The sequence below is a fragment of the Schistocerca americana genome, chromosome 3, assembly GCF_021461395.2.
Source record: "Schistocerca americana isolate TAMUIC-IGC-003095 chromosome 3, iqSchAmer2.1, whole genome shotgun sequence".
NCBI classification, from domain to species: domain Eukaryota; kingdom Metazoa; phylum Arthropoda; class Insecta; order Orthoptera; family Acrididae; genus Schistocerca; species Schistocerca americana.
In genome coordinates, this window is record NC_060121.1 from 730,341,580 (window position 1) to 730,354,678 (window position 13,099).

At 40.1% G+C, this 13,099-nt stretch overlaps 1 protein-coding gene across 1 annotated transcript in view; it reads right to left on the reverse strand.

The window, feature by feature from the left end:
• LOC124605292 (mucin-17) overlaps window positions 1-13,099 on the reverse strand; it is a 148,566-nt gene that overhangs the window by 12,584 nt on the left and 122,883 nt on the right. The window contains exons 13-15 of the mRNA XM_047136873.1: window positions 10,902-11,074; window positions 10,413-10,614; window positions 4,351-4,543 (exon numbers count right to left, since the gene is read on the reverse strand). Coding sequence (XP_046992829.1) covers window positions 4,351-4,543; window positions 10,413-10,614; window positions 10,902-11,074 — 568 coding nt within the window. The remainder of the gene's footprint in view (window positions 1-4,350; window positions 4,544-10,412; window positions 10,615-10,901; window positions 11,075-13,099) is intronic.

The window sequence follows — 13,099 nt, forward strand, 5'->3', positions numbered from 1 at the left end:
ACTGGTACTTTGGTGAATTATATTCTGACGTGTTATTTATATAAATGAGGTAGACAAAACTGACCATTTGTACCAAAACAGTCTCACCTATTAGCTGCATGTTACAACTGCTACAATATTAGAAAGGTATATTTCGTTTTATCTAGCAGACAGTGACAAAACAGATGTAATCAAATCAAAAAACCACACCAGTCTTGGATACTATTCATATTAACAGCTTTTTCGGTATTAGACAATGACATTTTTGATATTTCGGATAGCGAAATATTTGATGAACTTTAATGAAGTAATAGATTCCTTCTCAGAAAGGAAAGCACACTGTGTAAAGCTGTAGCAAGACTAGAGAGAGAAAAATGCTGTGTAAAGAATTAAAAGAGATCTATTACACTATTCAGTCCAATGGAACAAACATACAGTACACAGTTTCAGTGTGTAAAATACACAGTCACAAATCAAACAAGTTTTGGTCAAAATTACTAGTGAACTGAACAGTTAATTATATTGATGGAGAAAAATGTGCTTATCAAATGGCAGTAGATTTAAATATGTAGAGAGCTATAAAACTGCTAGCTTTTTCTAGAAGAAGGAATGTGATGGGGAAAAAAACCTGGGAATGCTTAAGGACCTAGGTAAGCTCACTCGATCCTAGGCCAACAGACAATAAAAGAGGGGTAAATTAAGCACAAAAAACATTGTAAAAAGGATCAAAAGTAAAAGAAATTAAAAGGAAAAACAATGAAAAAGAATAAAAGAAGAAAGAGAGAGAATACTGCATAGCTTTCATAAACAGAGGCCAAGGAGAATGCAAGATCCAAGCATAGGTTGTGGAGCCAAGTTCTGAGAAGGTACCAGGAGAGAGAATAAGATGGTATGTGTAGTAAAATAGGTATCGAGGTCATGTGTATGGTACTGCAGAGTGTACTCAGCCATGACACATAGAGTACAGACATGAGTGAACATCCTTATTGACCATGCGGTGGCTGTCACATTGATAAGAAAGGTTAGACAGTGATCATATTATGATGCAAGTTATTTAGCAGATGTTTCTCGCTTTGAAGAAATAGGTTTTGCCAGTAAAGGGGCTTGAATAGTATCAGGAGGGTGAACAAGACAGCATGGGCAGTCACACAGGGATAAGCAACACAAAGTATCAGTAGGTAAAATGAATGACGATGGAGTGTTGGGTCTGATGAGGATGCTCCTGAAATTGATATGTGTGGGAAATATTAGGTAGAGCACATCTCATTCTTGGACTCAATTTCAGAATATGATAGTCCTGTCAAAGAAGTTGGTTAACTCATTATTGCATTATAAACAAAAGCATAGTAAAGGACAAGAAGACATGCTCTTCTGTCTTGATTCTGAGATGTATTGCCAGTATTACACTGGTTCTTCCAGACAGATAGGGTTGCATCATTGCCAAAGCTATAGAGGAGGGAACATTTCACATGGAAGGGATGACACTTGTTAAATGTAAATATTTCTGTTTGACAGTTGGCTTTATATGTACCGAGTTGTGAACTTTATCTTCTATAAGGATGATATCAGTATTGAGGAAGGTGTTACAAGATTTACACAGGGATCATGTGGAAATTAGTTAACTGTTCATGAAGAGAGTAGTATTGGAAAGAGCTACCATTGTTTCATATGGGTGCGACCCTGATTCATTTCTATCGTTGGTAAGTGTGTAGCTGATTCTAGTGAACAGTCATTGGTATGGTATCAGAAGAGTTTTCACTGCAGTAAGGTTTAGCACCACAAACCATGTGTATGAGGAATTTTGGTGTAGAGGTAGGTGGCTTAGTGGTGACCAGTGAAGTGTGTGGTTGTGGTGGGGCAGTCACTGACTTCAGCTGTTCCAGGAAATTATTGGTGCCTTTAATGTAAAAGGAAAGTTTTTATGTAATAAGTTTCAGATGTCAGTTATCACAGGAAGTACCCTGAATGCGTAGTCCATTCCCCTCCTGAGTTGCTCATATTAGCCAAGGGACTGACTAGTCTTAGGGCTAACTACAGTAGCTAAGACCTATTTTCCTTTTCACACATTGGTTGGAAGTTATCACTTATTTATGCAACCTCTAGTACACATTGAGCTAACCAATTAGAGAAGTACTTAGACTTTACCAGCTGTCATCCTTTACAGGTGAAACAACTCCTTCCCTACAACCTTGGCATTCAGGGTAAACTTTCTTACTTGGATGCTGGCTCCTTATGAAAATATAATGCCAGTCTCATTCTGTCTTCACTACCTGGAAGAATCCCACCAGATAGTTCACATAACAAATTTTGCACATGACCTTTGGAAGTCGCATATTCCCGATTCTTTTCAAATCAACAAATGGGAACGATTCTTATTACCCATTACTAACATGGTTTAATGTATTAACGAACTTCTTTGGTTGGCCTATGATTTCCCAAAACATTCTTTTCAGATTCCATGCTCATCCTTGGTCAATTTACTTATCATACGATACTTGTGCCTACTCCTGCAGTATGTCAACCTTACGCACTCTCTTACTACTACCTGCAACAGTCCTGGTAGTGTCAAAACATGCTCCACCAAAATGAGTGTCACACATTGGCACAAACAAATTTGTTTATAGTAAATATCTAGCCTTTTATAGATGAATGATAGCCTCCAGAAGCTATTAGTAAGGAAGAATAGCCCTAAACAGGGAGCACATACTGGTAACTCTTAGCATCGCATTGCAGAGTTCATTATGCAACATCATAGTTATGACCTTGATATCAGTTTTACAGATGTGCAAGTTTGTATTCTTCCTCTCAATGCCAGTTCCTCCTTTTTCTCTTACTGTTTTGGTCTTCAGCATTCCTTGTAGTATCATTTATTTTATGTATCCAATTACAAATTTTCTTGGTCTTCATTTTCCTCACTTTTTTGGCTCACTTGTGACATATTTTCATTCATCTTTAATTTGGATATCCCTCTCCTCCAAACACACACACACACACACACACACACACACACACACACACACACACACACAGATATATACCAACTACACAGTTTCCACTCTCATGCTGCCTGTCGAGCAAGGCACCCCTGACCCTGAGTGATGGATACTTATTCTGACAGATACAGTAATTTTTTCATCATCAATCTTCTCTTCTTCTGCCAGAAGTAGTACTCCCTGATTCTGAAAGCTAGCAATTTTACGTCGTTTGAATATTTCTATCGACTATCACTTAGTGAATATGTTTTTCTTTACCTATATTGCAAACAGTAATTTATGAGACTCTAATGTTATGGGAAGAATTTTAAAGCAATTTATAGTTGCTACAAGCATTTTGTATCATGGATCAACATAAAAGAAAACTTGATGGAAAATGTGACAGTGCACAAATCTAATTTATTAGGAAAAGAAATAACTTTTTAACCAATATCCACCATACAAAGGCAAATGGGTGGTTCATGTCTTTGTTCATTCAAGCTGCACATCAAAATAAAGATTTCCTGCAAAAAAATGATCACTCTGTCTACTACAGCCTAACAGTTTTTCTAGTACGTAATCAACAGCAAAACACGGTAGAACATGATTACTTGCTTGTCACCTGTATTTACGACAATTAATTTCTTCGCTAAGAAAAAAATCAAAGTAAAAATTGAGAAATTATGAAAGGCTAAAATAAAAGTTGCTATAGAAAAGAAAAAGTCACAGAGAAGCTCAGCTGTAGTCAGACATAACAGATGTAGGAGGAAGATAAGTTTGCTGCAATAAACAGCTGCACCTGCCACAGCACTGAGAGCTGGTAATGCAGAAATTCTTTCTGCTTTTTATTACTATCTTCCTGTTATTAGTAAATTACTCATCTTAACAACAACTTAATAGTATGTTTAAGTGTAGGCTTTGTTGGCCTATCACTGTCAATAAAATTCTTCAAGATACGTGACCGAATTGTTTGCACGTAAAATTCTCCGACACTTTGGCCACATTTGCAATTGGCTTTCCTCAGGACCTTATGCTTACATTCAGCAAAATACACTGAGGGAGGCCATTTGCGACAGTGGCCAAAATGTCAGAGAATTTTTTATATTGACAATATATTCACATATTGAATTTTATTGACAGTTAATATCATATACCTGAAGTCAGAAATCCTTATTTATTACACTATACTGTACACTAAATGGTGCTCAGACAATTTTTGGTCTAAAACTTACAATAGAAATGTAACATGAAATGAAGAATAAACTATTAAATAAAATGTCCCAAAACATAATCTCAATACAAAGGTCCAGTTCATGACTGTAACGAACAAAACTTTAATGATTAGGGTGTTTTATAAAACATTAAAGAAATCAGAATACTATTGATGTTCTCTACAAACCATTTGGATCTGAAGCAGGTCCACTATCTTCACTGCCACCAGTCCCAGGATAGTCACACAATGGAGGAGCAAATCCTGTAGCGCAGTGGCAATGACCTCGACTGTTACAGACACCATTACCATTACAGTTCTGGGGGCACACAGCTGCAGCTCGCAGTGAGCCCACTGGCATACAACGCTGGCTCACACACATCTATCAGAAAATTCAATACGGTACACAGTGAATTCAATCATGCTGACACTGACTACTTCTCAATTTAATACATCATCATGAACAACATTATCAAGATAATATCAAATACACTATCTTCATGCACATCCTGAAGCAAACTGACTTGTAAATCAGATTGATAGCAGTATTATAAGGTTGGAATCAAGAATCTTTTGACTGTCAAAAAACTTGTTAGCAGAAAAGAAAAATCAATAAGTTACATATTCTGAGAATCACCGTAGTATGCACTCTTATTTTTTCTCTCTGCATTCTTTTCTATTGTTTGAGTGCATGAGATGGATAAGGGAAAGGATGGGGGGGGGGGGGGGGGAAGAGAGAGAGAAAGCACTGTGGTGCACTCCCCACCGTGGTTCACTCCCAAATAACAGCCTTTTGAAAGCATTTCTGTGACTATACATTTCAGTCTTGTTGCTGCACATGCATGCAGCACAAACAGTCTAGGATAGAACTGAATGAGCTGTATTGGTAGTGACAATTCCTCTTTCCCCCTTCCAAAGCAATCTTCAGACACAAAAATTACTACCAATGAAAGTTCTAAAAGTAGTGAACACAACATGTTTTATTATTAATAATTTGTCACATTCATTCTAAGAAAAATGAGACAAATAGAATTATAGGTCACAACATAATTTAAATTATGGCTGTAACCAGTGCCTTGTTTTATTCTTTATATCCACAGTGAACACAATGCAATTATATTTTCCCCCCTAACTATTCAAAATGATTTGTTATATCGCGTCCTCAAACAGACCTACTATGCACTAAATATTGTAAGCACCAACCTATAAACCTTGCCATGCAGCAATGTGAATTTTGAAACAAATGAGTTTATGATTCCATCACTGGGTGCCCACCGATCAATAGCCAGTGGGAATTTTAAGGAACTGAGGAGATCATTTATATCTCACACTTGTTAAGATCAACAGAGAAATGACTGAAGGAACAAAGATGGAAAAAGAAATCATCTGAGATCTTTTTCATGGAATCAGCTCAGCTTCATCTGAAATGATTTGGGGAAATCATAGAAATTTTATATTGAGACAGTCAGACAATTATCCAAACTCATCTCCACCCAGACAAAAATGGTAAAATTGGTAACACTGTTATATATACCAATTTCCATATCTGTCAGCTAACTTTCAGTGCAAAAGATGGTATTAAAACGAAGGGTTCCGAAAATGTGTAGAAACAGTCTACAGACCTATGTTCACAGTCACACTGCAAAGATAATAGTACAGGCTGTAGGTGGAGAAGAGCATGTAGAAAGTATTCCAAACTTAATTCTACTTTAGAGTGCTGTTTGTCGGTATTCCGTGGAGTAGAATCTGAGTTTTTGATCTTTAGGAACTATGCTAATATGATAGGGGCTGAAAAAAACCTTGAAATTTTAGGCCATCATTATTTCACAAAACAGCAACAAAACACAAGTATTTTCCTTATAAATTTCATTCATCAAAAATTTTCTGAAAATTGTGTTAGGTGCAACATACATTCCAAAAGTAGAGGTTCTCGTCCTTTCAAATCAGGTTTCTTACAGTTGTTCAATGTAAATGTTCATTGATGACTTCTTATTCGAGTGACATAAAAATGCACTTTTTGTGGACATGCTGTAATTCGAATTATTTTCGTGGTGGTAGTGAGCTAATATGGCAAGTGCTTCACATGCAAAGAAAGTTTGGCAGAATAGTAAGTGATTGCAGTTAAAAAGAGATTGCGATGCTTAACTTTCCCCAACCCAACTCGCTTGGGTAAGTCATCATTATCATTTGATTTCAACAACAAGTGCTTCTCATGTGAGGATAGTTTCTACAAAATATCTGGACATATTCGTTAAATACCGGACAACCTAAACCCAATATACACTCCAGGAAATTGAAATAAGAACACCGTGAATTCATTGTCCCAGGAAGGGGAAACTTTATTGACACATTCCTGGGGTCAGATACATCACATGATCACACTGACAGAACCACAGGCACATAGACACACGCAACAGAGCATGCACAATGTCGGCACTAGTACAGTGTATATCCACCTTTCGCAGCAATGCAGGCTGCTATTCTCCCATGGAGACGATCGTAGAGATGCTGGATGTAGTCCTGTGGAACGGCTTGCCATGCCATTTCCACCTGGCGCCTCAGTTGGACCAGCGTTCGTGCTGGACGTGCAGACCGCGTGAGACGACGCTTCATCCAGTCCCAAACATGCTCAATGGGGGACAGATCCGGAGATCTTGCTGGCCAGGGTAGTTGACTTACACCTTCTAGAGCACGTTGGGTGGCACGGGATACATGCGGACGTGCATTGTCCTGTTGGAACAGCAAGTTCCCTTGCCGGTCTAGGAATGGTAGAACGATGGGTTCGATGACGGTTTGGATGTACCGTGCACTATTCAGTGTCCCCTCGACGATCACCAGTGGTGTACGGCCAGTGTAGGAGATCGCTCCCCACACCATGATGCCGGGTGTTGGCCCTGTGTGCCTCGGTCGTATGCAGTCCTGATTGTGGCGCTCACCTGCACGGCGCCAAACACGCATACGACCATCATTGGCACCAAGGCAGAAGCGACTCTCATCGCTGAAGACGACACGTCTCCATTCGTCCCTCCATTCACGCCTGTCGCGACACCACTGGAGGCGGGCTGCACGATGTTGGGGCGTGAGCGGAAGACAGCCTAACGGTGTGCGGGACCGTAGCCCAGCTTCATGGAGACGGTTGCGAATGGTCCTTGCCGATACCCCAGGAGCAACAGTGTCCCTAATTTGCTGGGAAGTGGCGGTGCAGTCCCCTACAGCACTGCGTAGGATCCTACGGTCTTGGCGTGCATCCGTGCGTCGCTGCGGTCCGGTCCCAGGTCGACGGGCATGTGCACCTTCCGCCGACCACTGGCGACAACATCGATGTACTGTGGAGACCTCACACCCCACGTGTTGAGCAATTCGGCGGTACGTCCAGCCGGCCTCCCGCATGCCCACTATACGCCCTCGCTCAAAGTCCGTCAACTGCACATACGGTTCACGTCCACGCTGTCGCGGCATGCTACCAGTGTTAAAGACTGAGATGGAGCTCCGTATGCCACGGCAAACTGGCTGACACTGAGGGCGGCGGTGCACAAATGCTGCGCAGCTAGCGCCATTCGACGGCCAACACCGCGGTTCCTGGTGTGTCCGCTGTGCCGTGCGTGTGATCATTGCTTGTACAGCCCTCTCGCAGTGTCCAGAGCAAGTATGGTGGGCCTGACACACCGGTGTCAATGTGTTCTTTTTTCCATTTCCAGGAGTGTAGATCACACCATTGAAATTATATTCACCTTTCCCAAGGAGAACACTGACAAGCGCCAGTTTTCCCTTGGACAGTTGCTTGACGAGGTACCTGAAAATTCTCATCCAGAAGTTAAGCACATGAAAGAGAAGTATAAACATGACAATCATCTTTGATTCACCCAAGAGAGGAAATATTGTATGTTTCAAGAAAACTGGCCACAAAATTTTGTCAGACAACTGATACTCTAAGGGGAAAAAAAAAGAAGACACTCAAGAAGAAATGGCTCAAATTGTGAAAACTGCAGGCAAAATTATTTTAGAAGATACCCGCTCTTAAGTGTCCGGCACTACTGCTTACCCTCCCATTACTAGTTTTTTTGGTGACTCCCACCATGTTGTCCTTGAGACAATACATCTCCTCCTCCATACAAATCGGGTTCACTGGAATCACGAAAGAAGAAATGTCTTATTGTGGCACATGTCAATAAGTTAGCCATGCAACCAAAATTATTCTTGTCTCCCATTTTAATTGGGGTTGCCACATAAATTTACAAGAAGTTAAGATCCAAACTGCTTCTACGAGGGCAGTTCAATAAGTAATGCAACACATTTTTTTTCTGAAACAGGGGTTGTTTTATTCAGCATTGAAATACACCAGGTTATTCCCCAATCTTTTAGCTACACAACACTATTTTTCAACGTAATCTCCATTCAATGCTACGGCCTTACGCCACCTTGAAATGAGGGCCTGTATGCCTGCACGGTACCATTCCACTGGTCGATGTCGGAGCCAACGTCGTACCGCATCAATAACTTCTTCATCATCCATGTAGTGCGTCCCACGGATTGCGTCCTTCATTGGGCCAAACATGTGAAAATCCAACGGTGCGAGATCGGGGTTGTAATTGCATGAGGAAGAACAGTCCACTGAAGTTTTGTGAGCTCCTCTTGGGTGCGAAGACTTGTGTGAGGTCTTGCGTTGTCATGAAGAAGGAGAAGTTTGTTCTGATTTTTGTGCCTACGAACACACTGAAGTCGTTTCTTCAATTTCTGAAGAGTAGCACAATACACTTCAGAGTTGATCATTTGACCATGGGGAAGGATATCGAACAGAATAACCCCTTGACTGACTTTACCGGCTGAGGGTATGGCTTTAAACTTTTTCTTGGTAGGGGAGTGGGTGTGGCGCCACTCCATTGATTGCCGTTTTGTTTCAGGTTCAAAGTGATGAACCCATGTTTCATCGCCTGTAACAATCTTTGACAAGAAATTGTCACCCTCAGCCACATGACGAGCAAGCAATTCCGCACAGATGGTTCTCCTTTGCTCTTTATGGTGTTCGGTTAGACAACGAGGGACCCAGCGGGAACAAACCTTTGAATATCCCAACTGGTGAACAATTGTGACAGCACTACCAACAGAGATGTCAAGTTGAGCACTGAGTTGTTTGATGGTGATCCGTTGATCATCTCGAACGAGTGTGTTCGCACGCTCCGCCATTGCAGGAGTCACAGCTGTGCACGGCCGGCCCGCACGCGGGAGATCAGACAGTCTTGCTTGATCTTGTGGTGATGATGACACACGCTTTGCCCAACGACTCGCCGTGCTTTTGTCCACTGCCAGATCACCGTAGACATTCTGCAAGCGCCTATGAATATCTGAGATGCCCTGGTTTTCTGCCAAAAGAAAATCAATCATTGCCCGTTGTTTGCAACGCACATCCGTTACAGACGACATTTTAACAGCTCCGTACAGCGCTGCCACCTGTCGGAAGTCAATGAAACTATACGAGACGAAGCGGGAATGTTTGAAAATATTCCACAAGAAATTTCCGGTTTTTTTCAACCAAAATTGGCCGAGAAAAGAAATGTGTTGCATTACTTATTGAACTGCCCTCGTAAATTCCCTAGCGACGTTAGGATTTTCAGCTTCCTATGACAAAGTTTCTAGGTTTGATGGATCATATGTGCTGCAGGCAAAGAAAGATGCAGTTGGTAAGCCAGCCAATCCTTTCACATTGTTCATATGTGACAACACCGATGTCAATGCGAACATGCTGGCTGGTAAAGGCACATTCCACACCCTGAGAGGAACAGACGATACATTTCAAAATAATGCCATATCTAGTCACAGTCAGGTACTATATAACGATGATTCGAACACAGCTGGTAGTTCAATACTCAAGTCTTAGTCTTATTTAAAACTCGGAGGGACCGCACTGAAGGAAAACACATCACATATCAATTGAGAAGAGAGAAACACTCTCCTTCCCCCCCTCCCCCCCCTCTCTCCCCCCCACCCTTTTTTTTATACAAGTCAAATTTGAGGAGCCATGAGAGTTAAATCTTATTTTTGTGAACAATTTAAAGTCATAATCCTTCTCTCTTACTAGTAGATCTAGTCAGTTAATTTATTACAATTATATCAAATATAAGATACCGTAACTGTGCTTGTCATCATAGTATCTACTGCACAAAATAAACATTGCTCTAAAGTTTTAATTTTTCTGCATATCATCATATTTTGGAGCAACTGCTCACAGATATTGTATGTAACAAAATTCTCACCTTTCCTTCACCACACTTTGCTCCATTTGGTACAAGGCCTGGATCAACTTCATTGAGACCAAGGTCAACAAGGGCAGTTCTGCATGGGATAAGGCTTCCACCAGCATTTATAAAGGAATGTGCCAGCCTGGCCACTGATTCCATTCCAAATTCAAGCTTCTCATTCAGATGCTTGCAGTGTAGCATTCCACAATATATGTCTCTGAAACAGTGAACAGCAACAGTAATAAACAAGAAAAAAATTTGTGATAGTAGTGTGGCTGCCAAAATACTGTAAATTTTTGAGTACCATCAACAAATATGAGTGCAAAAATCTGCTAAATAAATGGAATATATCGGAAACAAAGAAAATATAATATGAGATTTTGAAATCAGATGTTGGAAGCAAATAGAAGTTAAAATTCTGCTTACTCTCACCGTATTTATGTATTGAAAAGAAAATACACACATTAGTGACTATATATGTACAAAAATAAAAAAGTAGCTTACTCTTTTGTGCATTTGTGAAACGAGCGGTTCAAGCGATCAAATCCACAGTTGCCATTTTGATTGCCTTGTTCATTCATTTCATAACATTGCATGTCAGAGCTCTTCCCTGAGGGGCCCCACAGCAGACGACATTGGTCAGAATGTGTACGGCAAGAACCTTGATAGCAAAATGCCTGCAAGAAATTTCCCATTACTATGCACAACTGTTTCATAAGTTACCTGAATTATATAAAGACACCACAAGAACCTCTGATGTAGTATCTGCAATGCAGCACAGGAAATTTAAATAAATGACTCAATTAATGGCAAGAACCCAAGAAACAGTGATTACCGGTTCGAAAAGAACATATTTTCATCCTAAACTAACTGGTGCAGTAAAGAGCTATAATTGCACTTTATTAAAAACAAATTTACAGATCTGCTGTTCCTTCTCCTGAAGCTCCCACAACAGATGGCAAATATAGGCACAAGGATTACTTATTTTGATCGTGTGTTGATTTGTACAAGTTTTGTTTTGCATTAGCTAAAAGAAGGAACTGATTGCGCTACCCAAGCTCATGCATTAACACAATATATTTTTCTTCTGCATTGAAAATCTAATAAACATTCTACAACTGAATATTTCCCAGACACACAAACAGTTAGCAGACAAAACATAAAAATCTGTAACCTGCCCTCCCCCCTTTCTCAAAAGTTGTGCTTTAATCACAAGAAGGTTGTTGTCAAGAAAAGGATATGAGACCAAAACAATCATGCCTTACACATATTTGAAAATTTTGCTTTTACTAATATATTAGCACATAATAAGATAGATAAAGTCATATCAAAAGAAAACAATTGTGCTTGGTGCCCAAATGGATTAATCTAAACAAATATTGTTGATACAGACTTCTGACAAAAATTAACACATAGCAGTAAGGAAAGTTTCAATACCCGAGACTTAGTGTAGCTTACTGCAAGGTAGAATGATTTTAGTTAGTTCATGACTGCATGTCTATTGCCAGATAATAAAAGTGAAACAAGCCTACACATGTTCAGTTATAGTATTTTGTACAGCCAGCAGCTATTCATTCAGTATGGCAATTGACTGTTCCATTTCTTTTCCAATTTTAAAAAACTGATCAAAGGCAAGTTCTGTATCGCCAGTTTGTTTTATGCTGACATAGACAGATAGAGAAAGAGAGGGGGGGGGGGGGGGGGGGTTGCAACGCAAGAGCAAAGAGGGGAGCTATGAGTAACTGCCCAATTGGTTAATACCATAGGGTGGATAAACATTACCTGATAATTAGGTCCAGGCAGGATAATGGAAGTTAAATCAAGCAAAACTGAACAACCATGGGCCAGAAATGCAAAGTTGTGAAGCTGCAGCAACAAATCAGTGACAAGCATGCAAAAGTTTGTTCAATAAGTGAAAATTTTTGTGTGTGTCTAGCAGTGCACGTAAAATTTATCATCTTAACAAATTAATGGCATTTCATTCCATTTGGTGTGGTTGATTTAATAGTCAACCATTACCCCATAATCACCACAGATAATTTATGTCTAATGCAGTCAGCCATGGAGTAGTGGAATTCAAAGGTTGCCTTGCTTTGACTATTCAGCTGGAACAGTTATCTTTGGCTTACTGAATTAGTAACTGCACTCTTTACCACAACAGATACCAGCTGGGAAAGCCGGTTTGGATGCATACACATCAATGCATTTTATGGCCATAGATCCACAACTGTGCATTTCTGACCTATGGTTCTCTAGAAAATTTTGCTCAATTTGGTGCCCCCTACCCTGCTCTCGCCATTTTATCAGGTTGGTTTTCTCTGACCTATATAACAGGCACCTCCAGCAATAGTCATCGGTGCATTTTCTATGGTGCTACACAAAGATTTGCAATTTCATTACTGCAATATGGGTAGTTGGAGCTAGCACAAACTAGTATTATTCATTCTGTGTTTCATTTGAAGCACACTATCAGCAAAATAATGTCTGTCTGTTTCTAACTACAAAAAAAGTGTCTTTAAAAGTGAATGCCCATCTGACACAGATGTGTCATATTAGTCTCATGTGATAACTGGTTTAATAATATGTGCTGGTGAGAGTAAAACATGAATAATAACCAGTACAGTGGCAGCGATCGGGAATATTTGTTCCATAGCAACTGTACTCAGGCAGCATGGCACAGAACCACACATGAGATGGAGCAA